The sequence below is a fragment of the Calonectris borealis genome, chromosome 1 (assembly GCF_964195595.1).
Source record: "Calonectris borealis chromosome 1, bCalBor7.hap1.2, whole genome shotgun sequence".
Classification (NCBI taxonomy): Eukaryota; Metazoa; Chordata; class Aves; order Procellariiformes; family Procellariidae; genus Calonectris; species Calonectris borealis.
In genome coordinates, this window is record NC_134312.1 from 13,702,494 (window position 1) to 13,722,863 (window position 20,370).

Below are 20,370 nucleotides of genomic sequence, written 5' to 3' on the forward strand. Positions count from 1 at the left end.
GGTTGGGCTTAAAGAACATACTTAGAAGGACAGATCCAGCTTTTTTTAGATAAAATGACCTGAGACAGAGCAGCTCTGGGTAGCTGCCCATAATATGTTCTATGATTTTTACTATTAAAGTAATGATTTTGTTTACATACTGGGGAAAAAAAAAGTGAATATATTTCACAGAATATTCATATTCCACGGCAGTGGATGTTTTCTTAACCGGCACTGCAAATGTTCTCTTGCAGCAACATTTCAGTTCTGCATATCCTTGTGGATAACACACACCTGAAATTTCTCAATAAATCCAATAGTATTCCATGCAAGTGTTTATTTAGCCAAAGAAAAAAAAATATTTTTTTCATCAAAAAGATAACAGTATAACTCACACTTAAATGCTTCATAATTGTCTAAAAAGTGAAGACTAAAATAGTTCAAAGGTGTTCCATACAACATCTAAATTCACAAACAGGGAATTAAACAGGCAATTGTGCGCTAAAGTTGATATAATGAAAAACAGGACTGAGTTTCTTCATAAATTGTTTCAGAATATCTGTATGGGCTTTACACAATACCCTCATCACCAAGGTGGCAATCTAAGAAAGTTAGATTTTTTTTTCCCCATGAACTTAAAAGACCTGAAATATAAATAATTTATATGCAACAGTAATGTATCTTCCACAGCAAGTTAATAAATAGCAGAGGTGATGTTTAATCAGTAGCTGTTGTTAACAGAGTATACAGTCATCCCTCTCTGGAAAATAAAATAAAATAAAATTTAAAAAAAAAAAAAAAAAGAGATTCAAAAGCTGCCTGCCATTTTACCACATAACTTAACAGCTTTCAAGAGAATACAACTAACTGCGCGGAAATGAGAAGGGGTATGAATCAAATTAGTAGCTACATTAACCACCATTAAATTCTCCTTTAAGGATGGATTTAGAAGCCTCAAACTGCACATACAACTAATTAACTCTGCCCTACACAGGTTTTATGTATAACATTGTTCTAATGTATTAAAGCATTTCCATTTTATGAAGAAGTTCATACAGATAAACTACAGTTCAGATACCCAGATAGCCACAGCTAAATCATTTTAACCTAAATCATCCCAAAACTCACGGTTAAGCTTCAGCTACAGCAACAAATCCAAAGAAACGTACACACACACATGCATGCAAACACTTCCCCCTCCCCCATAAAATCCAACTTTAAGTCTCAGTTAATAGGCTCCTTATCTTTAATATTGCAGAACTAACTTACTACTTAAAGAATTCCCTTGTTTCTAGTCTTCTGCATCATCCACACAGCACAGCTAATAGTAACTGTATTCTAAAAAACCCATTCACAGTTGTTTGAAACCATTACATGACTTTAGAAAGTAAAATGTATAACCTCTTACCTGAGCATGAAAATTTGACATAGTCGTTGTCTCTATATCTTTCTTTCCCAAAATCTCCATTTTCACTGGTGAATTGGGAAAATTAAACGAAAAGTAGTCTAAAAAGTCAGGTAAATAAGTAGCTGCCCCATGAACAATACCCATTACATAGTAAGCTGCACAGTTTTCATTTTCACTAAAAACCAGACCCACAAACTCTTCTGCAAATCTCTCCATCTCCACAGGAGATAAGTGGGAGAGTTCATTACTGTAGGCATGGATAACTGATGCACCTCCGTTAGGCTGGTGCTCAATATGAATCAGCTGTTTGAACTCCAATGTGTCCAACCTTTTGAGTTTATTTTGAACCCGTGGCTCCTTTAACGAGACAAATGGAAACTCACTGTTCTCTGGTATCTTGGACTCACAGTCCTTCTTGGGATCCATATTTTTCCCATTGAAATCCTTAAGATGATCATCTGTGATGCCTTTGGCTTCCTGATCCTCAATATCAGAAACCAATCCTGAGCAGATGGTCTGAATGGATTTGCTGTACATTTTTGGACGCTTCCTCTTCTCGTTCTCTTTATGTTTCTTTTTCTTTTTCTTCTTGACTTTTTTAATCTGTAGCTCTTCTGCATTGGTTTTTGGTTTCTCCTTCCCACCTGTTGAGAGGAAAAAAAGATCTTTTAAGTATCTTCATATACAAAATATGTATTTAAAGATCAGGATTCGAAGTTACCAAAACCCTCACCGTGGCACACAAACACCAGAGACCAATACCAAGGGTCACAGTGTGTATCTCAGTGAAAACGAGTAGTAAGAGACACCTGCCATGTTCACATTATGACTGACATATAAGGGGGGGGGGGAGGAAATCACAAAAAAACAAGTTTCCCAAGGCTGCTTTCATGATAAGTCACAACCCTTAATCATGCCCTTTAACTGGTCATCAGCAATTACTATACCAGAAAGTTTAGAAACATTACATGACAGCTGTCAACAAACGTTGCCAAACAAGGGGTTTACAAACAGTCAATGAATATCAACCATCATCAGCAAGCTGTTCACAAGATGCCACTGCCAGGACCTACTTTATCAGATGGTTTTACGTGGTCGTTCGTCCAGAACTAAATAAACATTGTTGAAATACATGTGGATATATGTAAAAACTGACCTCATATTATTTAAAAAAAAAAAAACCAAATAAGAAACACAAACAAAACCAAACAACAACAAAAAAACCCCGAACAACTGACCACCAAAAACCAAAACAGAAACTAGCTTCAAGTTTATATAATACGCAAACTGAACTGAAAACAAACTGTAATGGCCCAAAGCCAAAAGTATTCATTTGGGGATAACATGTTCAAGTAATTCCCAAGGTAAACATTCTCCCTTCCTATAAAGTGTTTTTCTTCAAATGCTTTTCGGGTTTTTTTGCAAGTAATAAACGTGGTAGCCAAAAAACCTTCTGTCACTACACTGCCCTAAAGTCTAGCAGTTGAAATCATTTCATGATTTGATAAATCAAATTACTGGGCATGTTACAGCACAAAATTATATTCACAACAAGCGATTCAAGAGCAGCAGGTTCAGACACGGACGTTTAGAAGTTTAGTCTTGCAATGAAATACACAATTTCTAAGTAATTTTAAATTCACAAGAGTTAAGTTAGCCAGTCTCTACTACTAGACTATTTTCAGCTTGCAAACCTCAGCCCAAGTAATTCACAAGAGTCCTAAAAAAAAAAGCAACAGCTGTCGGTGCATGGAATCACACATTCTTGCTGATAATTAAGAGGCTTGGATATGGAAGGTGCAGATACTGGAAAGGAGAACAAGCAATTAAGACACTTGCCTCCAAGCCTCTTGAGGTTTGTGACAGTGGCTACATGCCTCTGGGATTTCTGAAGTGGAAGCAGGCGAGCTAGTTATCTCTCTAGCTTCTATTTTCTCATCTTGTAGGGGAGAAGAAGTGCCCTGAGGTCACTCATTTTTTACTTAGCCCAATCAAGGAAGTGGGCTCTAGGATTTCTTAACCTAATCCACACAGTTAAGAGCTACAAAGACTCCCTTCACTCTAAATCAGATTTAACATAGCATACTCTATGAGCACCATTTCACTTTCAGCTAACCAAGTTCAGCTTCCAAAAGGCACAGCATCCTCATGAAAATCTGTCCTTTCATTAGGCTAAATTTAATGTAAAACCAGCACAGGCCTCTGCAACAGAATTGTTTCATCTAGTAGATGCAATATTCACCACTTCTTTGTTAACATGTTCCTTCTGCCACAAGAGTCTTTAAATTTAGTGGGCATGGAAAGACCAGAAAGAGCAGCAACACATGTACAACCAACCACCTCAACCTCCGAGGAGTCCGGATAGTTCGTTGAGAGTGCCAGGGTACCTGAGTAAAATGTCATCACCTGACAAAAGTCACCTACTGGTCACATTTTGGGGCATTGTAATGGTGTTATCACAGCACCAGTTCCATTCGGGGGAAATAAAAACCAAGAAATGGCTTATGACAGCGGGAAGTTCCATATTATAGGCTTAGAAATCTCAATCCAAACCTCAAAATACAGACTACAGAATAGACAATTTTTTCCCTCCTCGTGACTGCAGGAATACACAACTAGGGAGCCAAAAGTCTACAGGTATTTTAAACTCTTAAAAATGCTTTAACTTACCATTTTAAAATTGTTTCACTCTAAACATGAAAATTCATTGCTATACTGATGGTTACGATAAAGAAGTCAAACATTTCCAGATATTGTATTAGTTTGAATACAGAAAATACGGAATTATATCACTGAAAGCTGCAGCAAGATGAGGCAGGGGGAAGCACGGGTCACCCGTCAACCCACTTTACTTATTCTCAGATGGAGCTCAGATTTTTGTACAGACTAGTCACTCAGTCCTGGGACTTCATGCATTGCAAGGAAAGGATGGAAATTTGCATTCATTGGGGTACAATCAGCAGTAATATAACTGGCAACAAATACAACAACTTGTAAGTTTAAAGCAAGAAGCTATTTGCTATGGCAAGAGCCAAATTGCTCTCTCATACTTCAGCACGTCTATGATCACCAAGGAAAACTTTATGACTACTGAAGATCAGTATCTACACATCCTTGCTGAACATCCAGCTATTAAATTACATTCCATTACTACTAGTTGAAATGTAAAGTACCCACATAGAAGATGGGTATGAATCTGTATCTGTGCAAAACTACCTCAAATATTGTTGAATTCCATTTCTACAGTACGAGAAGGAAGATCATCTGATTTCCCCTTTCAATCTGTCCCATTCCCTGCCTTCGCTTATATCTCCCCGGAAGTTCTACTGACTAACAATTTCATTTGACTCCTCCTGTAATATGTGGTGGCTGTGTTTAAGAGGCATTTGGACAACATGCTTTAGCTTTTGCTCAGCCCTGAAGTGGTCAGGCAGTTGGACTAGCTGATCGCTGTAGGCCCCTTCCAACTGAAATATTCTGTTCTATTCTAATCATCAGTAAACAGCACTCAAAGAGCAAAGCCATCGTCTCAAAAGCAGTGGTGCTTTTAAGACAGAAACAACAAAAAAAAACCCCATAGACAATTAAAATCAGACAGACAGAATATAAATCAGTGTCAAATTATGCAAAGTTCACATAAACATATCCAAAAAGGTTTGCACTCAAAACCAGTTGTAAAAATGTTTTATTTAACTTGGTATACACCTACGTAAGTACTCAAAAACTTCTTAAGAGGGATTACACTAAGACATTTTTAAAGTGAAGAACACTTATCATTCTCTGTGTTTGTTTTCACACCATCTCCATGAAACTTTCAGAAGGGAAAAAAAAGCTCTTAACCACAAGATAAAAATAATTCTTTTTCCTGGTATCCAACACAGTCCTCCTTTCAGCTTGAAAATAAATTTTCTGTTCAGCTTTAAATACAAATATTTTAATAATACAGACTGTTTTTACTTTTGATCACAGACTACAAGGGTTATACCATTTACACATATATCAAGTATTAAAGTTCATCAGTATACACTTTCCCAAATCATGAGAAGTAGAAAAAATGGTGCGCACAATTTGGAACCAAATACATATTTGCTAGCAGCCTCTCATCTCTGAACACAACTCTTCTCTTCCACAGAACTTTTTGGATCTCTATATTCCAAAAAGGATAGAACTGAGCCATTTTTAGTTCTGAAACACCTGGAAACCAAGAGAGCAACAATCACGGAAAGAACAGAAGGCTGTATAACAAAAAAACACCAGAAGATCTACGATGGGAGGTAGCAGAGACCCCTGAATTGCTACTTGCAACTGGGAAGAGAGATAGAAAAATCTAGATGAGGAGTGTATATCCTTGGGAGACCCTCCTTCAAGAGTCTGAGCTACTGATGCCACTGGAGAGGAAAAAAGCCTTAAAACACAGAAGTCAGAAGAGAAAGGGGATTCTAAATGGGATTTTTTCAAAACATTACTAGAATTAAAGACTTGGAAAAAAAAATTATATACCAACACAAGTAAAACTTAGTTCTCTAAAAGCACTTCAAGCAGAAATTGAAAGATAACATGACTTCAAAAACTAATTAGTTGTTTTGAGCCTTTTTCAAATTCACACAAGCTTATGCTACTACATATACAAGACAAATTCTGTCAAGAACTCTACTTTATTTTCACTTTGGCAGCAAATGATGTACTTAGGAAAAATTATTTTTAGATACTTCAGACACCATATTTCGTAGAGAAAATGATATTTATATTATAATATTAAATTGAATACTGAAAGACTGGAAAAATGTTAAATTCATAATTATTTGTTCGGCCTTCAAATGTGGATATATGATACAGCCGAGCAATCTAAGAGCTCATTGCCACAGATGGGGAGAGTCCAACTCCCCACTGCTCCTGGCACACAGTCCTACACCATTCCTGGTACTGACTGATGCTCATCTGATAGCACAGTAGATTGACCTAACCTAAGGGGTCAGCAGAAAACTATTCACTTTGCTGCTGGATTAGTGAACAGAATTGGTTCACAGCATTGTCAGGAACTAGAGCGTGGAGACCACCGATAGCAGGCAATGAGAAGTAGCAGAACCCACCCCTCATCAGTGGCAACAAACCACTTGATCTGCTTAGTTACACTGCCCACACACCTTAACCTGTCCACCCCAAGTACTGAACAAGGCTGAATTTTTAAGGGTAAAAAAAATCCCTCCCCCCCCGCCCCCCCACAACACTACCTTAACACATATGTGAGATATGACCAAGTTCCTAGCAAACCCTAATAGAAAGTTTCCTAACCCAAAAGCTTGAATTTTTAAATTTAACATTGAAGTTACACTTTTTACCTTTTTAAAGGTAACATTCTAGTATATTTAACTGTAATATGGATCAGACTACAATTTCTTCCCTCTGTCCTTTATTTCAGTGAGTGTGTGGGTGGTGCTGTATAGTGCTCGTTCCCAATACTGCTTTGACATCAACATATGCCCAATTTTAGAATATTTGTGTTCAATTATTTTAGCATACAGCCAAAGTCTTCCTGAGGAATACAAACACCAAATGGAAAACTGATTTCTAGAAGTAGTATTTTTCAGCAAAGCTTGAATAGGATTTCACAGAAGGAAGAGGCAGCACATTTCTAGCCTAAGGCTTCTGCTCTGCTGAATTTCAAAGATCCACTTGAAGTAGGTGTTTAAAGCTGCTCAGAAGTTGCAAAGACTTCAATAGGAAAAGGAATTAGTTTGCTGAAATATTGGGATTGCTATCAGCAATGCCCAATAAAGTACTTTCATCTTATTCTTCTTTTGCATTAGCTGTAGAGAGGAGCAGAAACACACTCATTCAGTCACTCCTCTGCTGCATATATCAAAACACTTTAAAGCAAAATGTGCTGCTTATTCCAAAACCAATAATGCTGCTTTGACACTTGGCTTACAGACACCAAAAAAGAACAGTTGCCTTCAATGTCTCCCTAGGGCAGTAATCAAGTTGCCTCACAGCAGACATAACAGAATTTGGTGAAAACTTAAGCAAGCAATCCAAAAGGCTAAATAAAGATCCAAACACTGTAAGACTGAGATACCCAAACTAGCTTTGTTTTAAGCAAGATGTGGCAACAGCAGTGCAGTGCTTGATGCAGGCTAACTTATGTCACCTTTTGAGTAGTTACTATTGAGGCACACACTCACAACACAAAACCTTCAAGACAGATGTTTCAGAGAGTCTTCACTAGCAATCACAATAAAGGTGTGTACATACACACAAATACATACAACTGCTGGAATCTAATTTCAGCCAAGAAAGTAGCCATTTTAAAGTGCACAGCATCTTCTGTCTCTAGGTGTTCTGAGATGCATTTAGACAAGCAGTTACTGAAACACCTATAAACAAAACAAAAAAATTTTTCCACTGCGTGACTCAGAAACACGAGACAGAAGTAAGAATTTTCAGTTGTATTAAAAAAGTCTTTTCATTAAGGTGAATCAGAGAACTGCTGTGGGACTTCAAGAATGAAGAATAACAGGGGCCAGGGGTGGGCACAAAAACCCTCAGCACCCATAAGACGTTTGCAGGAACTTTCCCGTCGATCTGATGTTAAAAAGCAGACTGAGCTCACTTTAGTATAGTGTAAAAGACCAAAGAACAGCAAAAATTTAATTTTGCTCCTGCTCTTATTTGGCTAGCAATATCTGCACGAGGATGGAGTTATGAAACCTGCACTGTATTTTTAAGGAACTTACAAGAATGGAAATCTGTGTTCATTCTGTTCATGCATGCACATACTCAGTAAGAACAGAACTACTCTAAAAAAAAACTTTTAACCATCTTCTAGGCAAGTCAGGCCTTACGTACCACAAATACTTCTGCCACTGCATACATCTACATGATAGGTAGATCTTTCAAGGTAACTCAGTAAATTTACTTCTTGTGGTGCCACAATATCCCTGTCACTCACAGCACAGGACCTATTACTAAGGACTCAGATTCAGGACTGTTCAAATTTTATGCAAATAAGCCAATGTTCTGTTATTACTAGATGATATGTACTTGTAATTTAAATTGATGCTAGACAGCCTGAACTCGGGTAACTACTGATTCCTTTCAAGTGTGAGTTTTTATAAGAAGAAAGCTCAGAAGTTACCTGAAGTTTATTTTATGTTGTATTTTGTCCATGAGATCATTTGATCTGAAATTTTACATAAGCAGAGGCCACAAACCTTTTACTTTATTCAGTTGTTTCAGCTAGAGCTGTATTTCTCAACTTTGAGGTCACAGCCCCCAAAATTATTAGGGAGGGAACTTTAAAAGTTTCAAAAAAACATTAGTAATGATACAATTGTTCTTTTCCCACAGTTTTCTAGCTGACAGTTAGTAGCAAGAAGGGACAAACATTTTTAACTGCAGCCAGTAATTAAAGTCAGTTTTTACTTCCCTGCTTTAGGAAAACTCGGTCACCAAAATTTAGTAGAGCTGAGAAGCATTTGGTGGGGGGTAGGAGCACAGAGGAAAGAACACCAATGCGGAGAAGCCTAAACAGGGACCACAGTTCCTAGATTTTTCAACTGAACAGAAGGACTGGAACACAGCATCTTACTCCTCATTCTATGGCACATGAAAAGTCACAGCAATATCAACCAGCTGCAGGTATATTACTTGTTCTGCAGTGAGAGATCAGCCTGGCTGTTCCTGCCATCAGCTACAAAACATTATTTAAGTCTTTGGCTTGGTCCTGTACCAACTATCTCCTACTGCAGTACTACCAGACATTCTGCCTAGTACTCTCCAGTAAGGGGATTGGGAAGAAAGTTAAGATCATTAACTGGAGGTTACTTCTCACCTTAGTCCCACGTGGCCAGGCACATAACTCAAGCATTTTCTAGCATTCTCACTGCAATTCAAACTAAAACTACTGACATATTAGAAATTTACGATGACTTAGCTCTGCTAATGCTCTTCAGGCTGAGTCTTTAAATAGTCAACACAGAAATCCCAGTTCAAACCACAGAAGTGTCCCCCTAGATCTTCTAATGAGTTTAAAGTTCATAACCACAAACAAATAGTTTAGAACAGAAGCAGCCAAGACACCAGTCACCAACCAGTAAATAAATAAAATATGCAGTCGTAGAGAGTACAAGTGTTCTTGGAGGCACTGCCACTTCTAGTAGCAAACAAAAAACCCAAACCAAAACAAAACACCACCCAGCACAAGAAAAACCATGAAAAGCCTTTTAGATCCTAAAAAAACCTCATTTGTACCAGCCAGATAGTTAAATAAGTGACAGAATTTTATATTTTGATTTTAACATATCATCATGTATTAAAAATTTATTTTTATATATTTTAATATGATTTTATATAATAATTTGATGAGTTAATGAAAAACATATTACAAAATAGTTAAAAAGGATTAGAACAAATGACTTCCTAATGGAGTTAAAACATGCACACAGAATTCTGAACTGACACGAAATGCACAGTCATTCCGCAAATAAGGAGAATGAGCAAGATCAAGTGCCAACAGGTTGAAAAGCAAATAGACCATGTGCTGAAAACAAGCGGTGTCTCAGTACACAGCCCAGGAAACAAACCAAACAGGAGTACAACTGAGAACTGACAGCTATCTTGTTCTATTTATAGACTTGAAAGCTTGAATATTAAACATCAGAAGAATCAAGCCTGAAATACACCAAATAATCCTATTTTATGTTGTCTCAGCCCTCCTGGTTGAATAGTCACAACCACCTTTCAGAAAGTGATGCTTGTAGGCATACAAACACCGGATGCGATAAAAGTTGCTACAAGGATATACATTGACTTCTACTATGTTTAGCTCATTAAGATAACCGTCTCTTACTCATCAGAGCCACACAGGAAGATCCTAACATGCTTCCTCCTATACCCTTTCCAACAACTGCACTTACGATGAAAGCTTCAATGGGACGTTATCAGATAAGCAGAGATTTATAAAGTGATGAATAAAAAAATATAAAGCTCTAAAAATTTTCAGTTACTTCTTCTACAACAAACAGTCTATAAACACAAAGTCTGCAAAACAGTCTCTGGAATCTGGTCACCTGAGCTACCACATTAAATATATATATATAAAATTATAGATTAACTATTTTATATACTTTATAAAAGTATTTTAGAAAGCAGCAACCTATTATTCCTTCCATACTTCTAAATTTCTACTCTCCAAATAAACCAACATCCGAAATAGAAACCATAACAGAAATTCCACCTAGACTGAAAGGATAGAAACTTGTGGAGGGGGAAGGTGTAACAGAAGATTTCTGTTCAAAATTATAAGTCTGCATATGAGAATCTGTAAGAGGAATCATGTAGGACACACAATTTTTGTGCAGTTCCACGTGTCTGTATCTTAAAATACACTATGGGGTGAAAAAGTGCTGATTTAATCATCTTAATTCAATGAAGCCTTCCACTTCAAGCAGCAAAGGCAGCAAACACACTCTGCTACCAGCATTTTTCACCCTGCTATGGAAGAACTTTACAGACAGTAAAGTAACCCACATAGAATCAGACCTCTTTTCTGAATTGACCATCACAGTATTTTAATTAATCTGTAGCATAGCAATTAGAACTGAAACCCACTTCACATATACAATACAATCACAGGGCTAAAGAAAAATATTTTGTGTGCACCCAGCCTAGCAACTTACCCAAAGACATTTACTAGCAATAAGCTGGAGGTAGAAACACTGTTCTCAAAGGACAAGCTCTTATAAATGTGACAGCATTACAATTCTCTCTGAAGTATTATCTTTGAATTCCTTGTCTTGGAAATAAAGTAATTTTAAAACTACAATTATTTCCACAGTCTTCACCATAAAAAGAAGCTCCAAATAATACATGTGCATATGCTACACACAGCCTATCATAATTTGTACCCACAGCCTTCAGACCAGTATTTCAGATCTCTTCCAACCAAACAACAAAAAGAAAAATCGTACGGAAACCTTTTAACCTGCATAGATTTTGCAGGCAGTGGTAGAAGTGGTAGTGACTTTTGCTTTTCACTGATGTACCAGAAGTCTTTGCTGCAAGCTCCAGACCCCCACCTCCAGCAAGACACACTGCAGAGATATTGAAGGACAGCTCTCCCTCCAGCTGCAGCCTGCCCCACCCCAAAGCAGCATGCGCTGACAGCGTCTCACCCTGCCTGATCAACAGCAGAGACTGCTCAAGTCCAGCACTGTTGGTTCCTTTTAGGTTCTCAAAGATTTGTGTAGCCAACTGAATGCACTAGCTGAACAGAAGGAGTAATGGAGGCAGCAGCAACTTTAGGGCTAGAAATGAATCAGTCATGTAAAGGGATGGGAAGGAACCAAGAGCAAGCGGCAGCAAAGACATCTCCAGAAAACGTGGAAAACAGGGATCCATCAGCTACACAAAAGGTAAGCAGATGATTTAATGCATTCTTTCTGAAAAACGTTTGAAGCCCACTGGAACTTAGAAGAGCTCTGATCTCACTGATCTTATCGCATATATCCTACCTGTATTTTACATCTGTGTTTCACCTTATACTCATATATTTTATTGGTAAAAATTGATAACTTGGTGTATAAGGCCTGTGAAGTGAAATCAGTATTACAGGCAAATCAGCGTGGTGGGTTGTGTGCCCTGCACTCTTACGTCAGTTTTCCCACCCCCTCAGTGTCCCATCACCTAAAGCACATTGCACATAAATCCTTCAACATTTTCCCTAAAGACACACAAAGACAAAATATATTGGATGGGAAAAAGCATGCAGTATGATTCAGAGGTAGGTATCGCCTTAAATATACCAATTTTATAATTACTTCTCTATAAAAAATTTGAAAGGTTCATAAGAACGTACAATTAAAATAAGTGTCGTTTCTCTCAGAAGAATAAAAAAGCTTTAGAAAACAGTTTGTACTTACAGATGTTCATACCAGGACAATAAAGATGTTCTCCCTTCGTCCCTGCATTTTGGCATTCCATAAACCAAGGCATTTAATCTTGCAGAAACACACACTAAGAATTTCTCCTACTACATTTTTAGAAGTTGCTGTGCTCTGATATAAATAATGAGAAAAATAGGACTGACTTTTTTTTTTTAAGGGAAAACACAAATGGGGCTGTTTACAAATAAGCCTGTTAATCCTTTGTCTTTTTGCAGGACCTCCAGTAACCCTCAGCCATGTCACATCGGTGTGAATTTTTTTTTAATGAAACTTTCAATTTCTAAAAGGTAACTTTTTCATTATGCAGATTTTTTGAAAAGCAAGTTTAAGTCACTTATGTTTCCTGAATATTTAACAATATACATGTGCCAAGAAGCTTTTTTCCAAGAAATGAGCTCTTCCTTCCACATAACAGATTGAGAGAAAAAGGGGCAATTATATAGCCTTATTCTACAGAGCATACATCTGCAAGTGCAAAAGGATGACAAAAAACCTTTTCATTCTAGATGCATAAGAAAAGCCATCAGGCTTCTCTGAAAGAGCCAAACACATTTCCTTTAGCAGCCTCAGGAACTGTAAAAACACCCTTTTTCAGAGTTGCCCTTCTCCAACATGGGCAAGTTTTATCATTGCTTTCAACAGAATGGCAACCCAAGTTTAGGCAGATAAACAGCTTACTTCCCTAAGCTTCCTAATGTAAGTAAACTCTTCCACATTCAGCTCAAAGCACCAAAATCAGGCTTATGCACCCACTCTCCCTCAAAAGGCATCAGTCCCTCAGTGCTGACCTCTTCTTCTATGAGTAGCCACCTTTTATCTCGGACAGCTAGTTTAACTGTCTGAAGTCAGGTAGCCTATGACCTCCACTCCCTCAATGAAAGTAAGTCACAAACAGAAGAAAAAACAAAAAAGACAAAAACCAAAACACTAACAATATTTCTCAACATAAGAAAAGCATTCAGCAGATTGTCACAGTAACATTTTACAAGATACACATCTAATGCCTGGAAGAAGGAAATAAGCTGTCTTTAGAGACCAGCACTGTAGTCTCTCTCTCTCTCTCTCACACGCACGCGCACGCCCCACCCCCCCACCCCCCCCCCCCCCAAACCAAAAACTCAAAAGAGGAAAGTAGACTAGTTCCTAACCTTTGTTCCTAAGCCCACACAGTGCATTCTGAGCTCAGAATAAAAGGGCTTGGAGCTTTACCTTTTGTTCCACAGGAAGAAGATATCCTTAGATGAAGAGTTAATAATGTTTGAGAAGGTCACAGAGTGCTGACCACTGATATACACAAGAAGTTGCACCTTAAAGCACTTTTGCTTTTGCTCTCTTGCCCTCAGCTTCCAGGATGTAAAGTTAGATCAGCAGAAGGGATGAGGAAACGTTATACAAACTTCTCAGCACATCCAGTCAGATTTCGGAGGCCCATAGAAGACATCCAGAGCTGCGGTTCTGAACAGGATACAAACCCAGTGGAAAGGATATGTCTGCTCTAAATAACTACTCTCCTGACACACTACCTTCTTTCCCTGAAATTGGAGTCAATTTTGCAGGATACTGGCAAACCAAACATAGCCTCTACAAAACACTTCCTGCCAACATCTTAAAGAAAACCTAAAACATGATACTTGACTGATAAAATATCAGATCTATGAAATAGGGATAAGGCACCTAATGCACTTGTAGCACTCTTCTCTCTGAGACTAACCTATCCTGCTACTCAACTAGCTCGGAACAACACAGGGGTTCTAACACAGCCCCTGGACATATGCTTTTTTACATTAACTTGAAAATAAAGCACCATTTGAGGCCAAATATCCTCATTAGGTATCATTTATTAGATCAGTGTAACAAAACATGCTGTCTTTGCAGTTTCCACCTGATCCGCTGAATGGCAACAGAAATAGGACACAGGGTAAAAAAAGGCTGGTACGCAAACAAAACCTGAAGAACCTCGCTGTTGAGGCAGTTAAGTGTTGCCCAGTATCTCAACCACCAACTTCCTTTCATGCTCGGCAAAGACAAGCCACATCTGTTATTCTCACAGGAAGTCACCACCTTACACATTCCTCATGGTCTAAGCTGATACCTTGAGATCTGATCAACACGGGTTTTAAACTGTCATAGTTGCTAATACAGGTACTTGGAGCTGTGCGTAGAGTATAATATGTGATGTAGTAATTACAGGGTTCTGTGCCTCTGACCTCATATGAACATTCTGAAGATAATGTTTTGGTTTGGGGGGTTTCAGTTTTTTGTTTGCAAATGAAATCCTACAGCAGACAAGGTAACAGAAAATTTATCAGCAATTTGTTCCTAACTTCAAAAGCAGTGTCTGAAAATAACAGATAAAAAAAAAATATTTGGTCTACTTAAATAAGCAACATCCTTACAGAAAAACTGATGCAGTATGACCTACATAAGTGAAGAGCAATGTGGATCAAGAACTGGCTTAACTGCTGTGCTCAAAGGATTGTGATCAGCAGCACAAAGTCCAGCTGGAAAACAGTCACTACTGGAGTAACCCAGAGATTGATACCTTGTGCCAATACTGTTCAACATCTTCATTAATGGACGACATCATGGGACAGAGCACACCCTCGGCAAGTTTGCAGGTGATACAAAACTGGAAGGAGCAGTTGCTGCACCACAGGGTTGCACTGCCAGCGAGAGGGACCTTGAGGGGCTGTAGAAATGAGCCGACTCAGTGGACTCATGAAGTTAACACAGGGACGTGCAAAGCCCTGCACCTGGGAGGAATAGCCCCGTCCACCAGCACAGGCCGGGGCCCAACTGGCTGGACAGCAGCCCGACAGAGGAGGACTTGAGGGTCCTGGTGGATGACAGGTTGACCATAAGCCATCAGTGTGCCTTTGTGGCAAAGCAGGCCAGCAGCCTCCTGGACAGGATTAGGAAGAGCACTGCCAGCGGGTTGAGGGGAGTGGTTCTTCCCCTCTGCTCATCTGTGTCATGTTCGGCTGCCTGCTGGGTTAAACCATGACAACTGGTGAGACACATCTGGAGTATCATGTCCAGTCCTCAGCTTGTCAGTCCAAGACAGACATGGGTATACTGGAGAAAGTCCAGCAAAAGGCCCCAAAAATTATTAAGGGAGTAGAGCATCACTCACACAGGGAGAGGCTGAGAGCAGTGAATTGTTCAGCATGGAGAAAAGAAAGCAGGGAGGGAGGGGGGCAAGGGAAAAAGAATTTTATCAGTGTGTACAAATACCTGATGAGAGGGTGTAAAGATGTAGCCAGACTCAGAAGCACTAAGGTTGGAAGGGACTTCTCGATACTATTTAGCCCAATCCCCCTGCTCAAGCACAGTCACCTAGAGCAGGTTGCCCAGGCCTGTGTCCAGTCTGGTTTTACAACCTCTGTAGGCAACCTGTGCCAGTACTCAACCACCCTTACAGTAAGAAAGTTTTTTCTTACATTCAGACAGAATTTCATGTGTTTTAATCTGTGTCCACTGCATCCTGTCTTGTCATTGATCACTGCTGAGAAGAGTCTGGCTCCATGTTCTTCATTCCCTTCCATCAAGTGTTTATATATATTGATGAGATGCCCCTTGAGCCTCCTCTTCTCCAGGCTGATCAGTCCCAGCTATCTCAGCCTTTCCCCATAGGAAAGATCATAGAATAGAATCATGGAATAGTTTGGGTTGGAAGGGACCTTTAAAGGTCATCTTGTCCAAGCCCCTGCTGCGAGCAGGGACACCTTCAACTAGACCAGGCTGCTCAGAGCCCCATCCAACCTGACCTTGAACGTTTCCAGGGTTGGGGCATCTACCACCTCTCTGGGTAACCTGTTCCAGTGTTTCACCACCCTCATTGTAAAAAATTTCTTCCTTATATCTAGTCTGAATCTACCCTCTTTTTGTTTAAAACCATTACACCTTGTCCTGTCGCAACAGGCCCTACTAGATGCTCCAGTCCTTTCACCATCTTTGGCCATGTGATGGACTCACTGCAGTAAGTCCATACCTTTCTTGTGCAACAGGCAGTCTTAGTTTTGGCTAATTACTTCAACTTTATTTACTGTAATGGAATGTAATTAAGCCCATATTCTCACACTTGCTTGTACATCCACTGAAGCTTAGAATTGTACAGTAGTTGAGGTTGGAAGGGACTTCGTCCAAAACTGCTGCTCAAAGTAGGGTCAACTAGAGCAGGTTGCCCGGGACTATCAGACTCTGTGTGTCTTCAAGGGTGGAGGCTCCACAATCTCTCTGGACAACCAGTATCAGTATTTGACCACTCTTGCAGTAAAAAAGTGTTGTCTTATGTCTAAAAGGAATTTCTTTTATTTCAGTTGTACCCTCTACCTCTTGTCGTGTCACTGTATACCTCTGAGAATAGTCCTGTGTCTGGGAAAGAATAACCCCAGGCACTGGTACATACTGGGGGCTGACCAATTGGAAAGCAGCTCTGCTGAGAAGGACCTTGGGGCTCCAGCAGACAAGCTGACTGTGAGCCAGCAGTTCACAGCAAAAAAAGGCCAACAATATCCTGGGCTGCACTAGGAAGAGCATTGCCAGCAGGTAGAGGGAGGTCATCCTTCTCTACTCAGCAGTGCTGAGGTTGCATCAGGAGTACTGTGTCCAGTTCTGGGCTCTAGTATTTCCTGAATTATAACTCCTTAGTTATTCAGTTTTGTGCATTTAATGTTAGATATAAAATGTGACATGGATTCATTTTTCTTCTCCACAATATATAAAATGATAACCTTCTTCAGTAACTGCAGAGAAGATGGAGGTATCACCAATATTATTCCTTGAAGTCCTAGTCTTTACTACTACTGTATAAGCAACATTGTGGTGATAGTTATATTTTTAATCTCCAGTATCTAACACAGTTGACAAAAAAATTAACATTTATAGTTAAGTTTTAATTTGCAAACCTCATACCAACTAATCAGGGAAAATGGCACTTAAGTTAAATGAAAAACATAGTATTAAAACTCTGTATCCAAAACCAAAGATTTTAAAGCACTAGAAAGAAACACCACTACATAGTTTGAACCTACCTTTCTGCAATAATTTGACCTCTCCATTTTCTTTCTTGATTTCATTCATTATTTTGTGCTTCTTCTTCTCCTTTTGCTTCTTTTCCCTTTCTTTAATTTTGTCTTTGATTTGAGCTGAAATGCAAATATTTTACAATTAAGTAGGAATGGAAAACTAATGGCCGCATGCACGTTTCATATTACTCTTATGTAAGCTCTATTAAGAGGATAAAAGGAGGAGTTACAAGGAAATCCCAGTACTTAGAATATGAAAAGCTAATATTTATCTGTTGCATAATCCAACATAAGCTTATTTAACTCCAACAAGTTTTGTTTCTATTATGTTAGACCTGTATGCAACAACTCAGCATGTTAACTGCAGACAGTTAACAATTTTTGCTTACTCCTACTACCCTCTGCTCTTATTTTGCATCTGTAGTTGGCTCTTATTTCTTGAAATTCAAACTACACACATTAGATAAGAAACGAGGAAAAAGAATATGGTTTGTATTTTCCTGGGTGCGCATATACACTACAAACCTCACATAACTATCTTCACATCGTCTAAACTTAAAGGCTTTTGCAAGTAGCTTGGAATGAAGACTTAATTTGTCAGCTGCAAAATCTTTTGCATTAAGTTCACAGGCTACACTATTGCATTAATAGCAGCAACATGTAATTAATAGAAACACATGAAATGTGCTGTATTTGCACAGCAGATATAATGCACTGGTGCTTCCCTTGCTTACCTACAATCAGCAACAGCTTACCTGAGCAGTCTCATTATTCATTTACGTTCTTGTCAACTCCAGGTTTTTAAATCGTTGTCATACAAAAGCAGAGCCTTTAGGCATGCTTTCTACATGAAAAATACTAGATCCAGAGGCATTCATAATTTCAAGGAGTAATCTTTTCAAGCCGAGTTTGGATTTACTTTTGAGGCCAAGCATTTAGAGAAGTCAGATTTTACCAGGCTTAGATGCACTGCAGCCAGCACTTCGTGCCTAGTTTCTTGGCCTGAAGCCAAGTACCTGCTTGTCCTGGTATCTACTAGGTATCTTCACTACTAATAAATCAGAAATATTCCTCAGAACCAAACCAAAGAAAGCCTTCAATTCTAGAAGAAAAGATAGAGTGTCCCATAACCAAACTATTTATGAACCACGTTAATAGTTAAACAAAAGGTGCAAAGGGTTGACAGTAATCCACATAAATGAATACTCTAACAATGACTCCACAGCATGCATATCCTTTTTGGAGTTTTCTAGTAAGGCTACAGAACTTGAACCCTAGCAGTTGTTAGGATGAAGAACATATTTTGGGAAGAACCTAGGAAAGAAAATAAAAACCAAAAGAGATGGGAGTTGACATATGTCTGTTGTCCATTCACAGATCAAGATAAGCAGTTGGGAGAGAACAGAACCAATGCCAGATCACAAATAATAAGGAATAAGGTAGCTGTGCTTAAAGCTCTCTGGAAGTCTTAGTTCTAAGTGACTGAAACAATCACGTCCAAGAACAGCCTTCTAGCAGTTCAACGAGAAGGGATGACAAAGTAGATTCATCTGTACAGCAGACCATGGAATCCAAACAAGTTTTCTTAAGCAACACAAACCTGTACTTTCTAGGAGTAGGTTAAGCAGACATGAATCTTGCTCTCCAGCCTGCTTCTCCCCCAAAAGAAACACCCAAATTGTAAATCCCCTGCAACTTAAGAAATATGAAGTAGGAAATAAATTATATAACAGGAGTTTAATAGCACTCTGAAAGCAGACACTCACTCACCAAGTAGACAGCTAACACGAGGCTTGATTTGTAACCTGCATTGAATGTTCAACTCAGCCAGGGGTATAATTATTATGGGAAGACCTAGATTTTATCTCAACATTTGCATACTGTTAAGAGGCACAGTTGACTTCTGCCATCACTTATGAATCAAAGAAAGATTGAAGAGCATATACAAATGCTGAGCCTTGTTGAAAGAGGATGAGAGGAAGACTGAAAGAATCCTTTATCGCAGGCTCATGAATAGCATCACAGGCCAATGATTCTTCCATTTTTGTCAGAAACAACACATAAGTAAGGACAGAGAACAAGCTGAAACCTTTTAAAGAGCCTCTAGTTTATTTTCACATCTAGAAAACAATTAGCAGAGTCAATGGTGAGACGTTCCAGACAAAAGAAACAATGGAAGTGTCCTGTGACCTCCTCCAGCAACAGCCACAAGCAAATCATACCTGAAGCAATTGCAAATGCAATGTAAATGCAGCTGAGGAAGGTTTGAAATAAATTAAACTTAACTATTTCCCTTTTAGAAATCACAGTACTGTAACAAAACCACTGTACAGCCTGAGGTAAGTAAAGAACAGTTGAGAATCCCAATTTAAATGTACAAATTCTCGGGTTTCTTCCCTCAAAGCCTCCAGAATAGGTAAGTAATAGATAGTAGAGTTCTCCTTAAAAAAGTGTAAATAAATATGGAAATAAGGACAAAACATAATATAATTTAAAAATCTGTGTCGAAATCAGAGTCATTCCATAGATTAACACTTGGGTCTTAATTCTCAGTTCAAATATCTTCAGTTTATGAGTAAAAATAAGTATTTTCTAGTCTGGCAGGCAGAACTCAAACAATTCTCAAACAAAATTCTGCAGATTATTCTCCTCAGTGATAGATATTCCATTTCACAGCTTTCAATGGATGCAGACACAAAAATCAACCAAATTATTTTAAGATTGAGTTTGCTACAAAAATCTATTGCAACTTAGCTATGCTGCCTCTGTAAAGTCAGCAAATTTAGAAGCATCCAATAGTCATTATAGTCAATAAACGCGATTAAAATATGCCTATGGCACAGATACCTAACAACGAAAAGCAAGTGCAATTCTCCAAGTACAGTTTCCATACTAACTGCTGCCACCATACGATGCTGCCCAATGAAGCTGATACAGTTCAATATAGGCTAAGGGTTCTTTGGGACTTTCCAAAATGCCACAGATCAGTATCTCTCTGAGTGTCTTCTCTAAT

General features: G+C 38.7%; 1 protein-coding gene across 3 annotated transcripts in view; it reads right to left on the reverse strand.

Annotated features, from left to right (window-relative positions):
* RSBN1L (round spermatid basic protein 1 like) overlaps positions 1-20,370 on the reverse strand; it is a 57,517-nt gene that overhangs the window by 26,971 nt on the left and 10,176 nt on the right. The window contains exons 2-4 of one of the 3 annotated variants that reach the window (XM_075144590.1): positions 17,364-17,477; positions 1,771-2,031; positions 1,388-1,452 (exon numbers count right to left, since the gene is read on the reverse strand). In XM_075144590.1, the coding sequence (XP_075000691.1) occupies positions 1,388-1,452; positions 1,771-2,031; positions 17,364-17,477 (440 nt within the window). Of the gene's footprint in view, positions 1-1,387; positions 2,032-17,363; positions 17,478-20,370 lie in introns of all 3 variants that reach the window. The other 2 variants (XM_075144575.1, XM_075144582.1) reach the window with 2 other exon arrangements.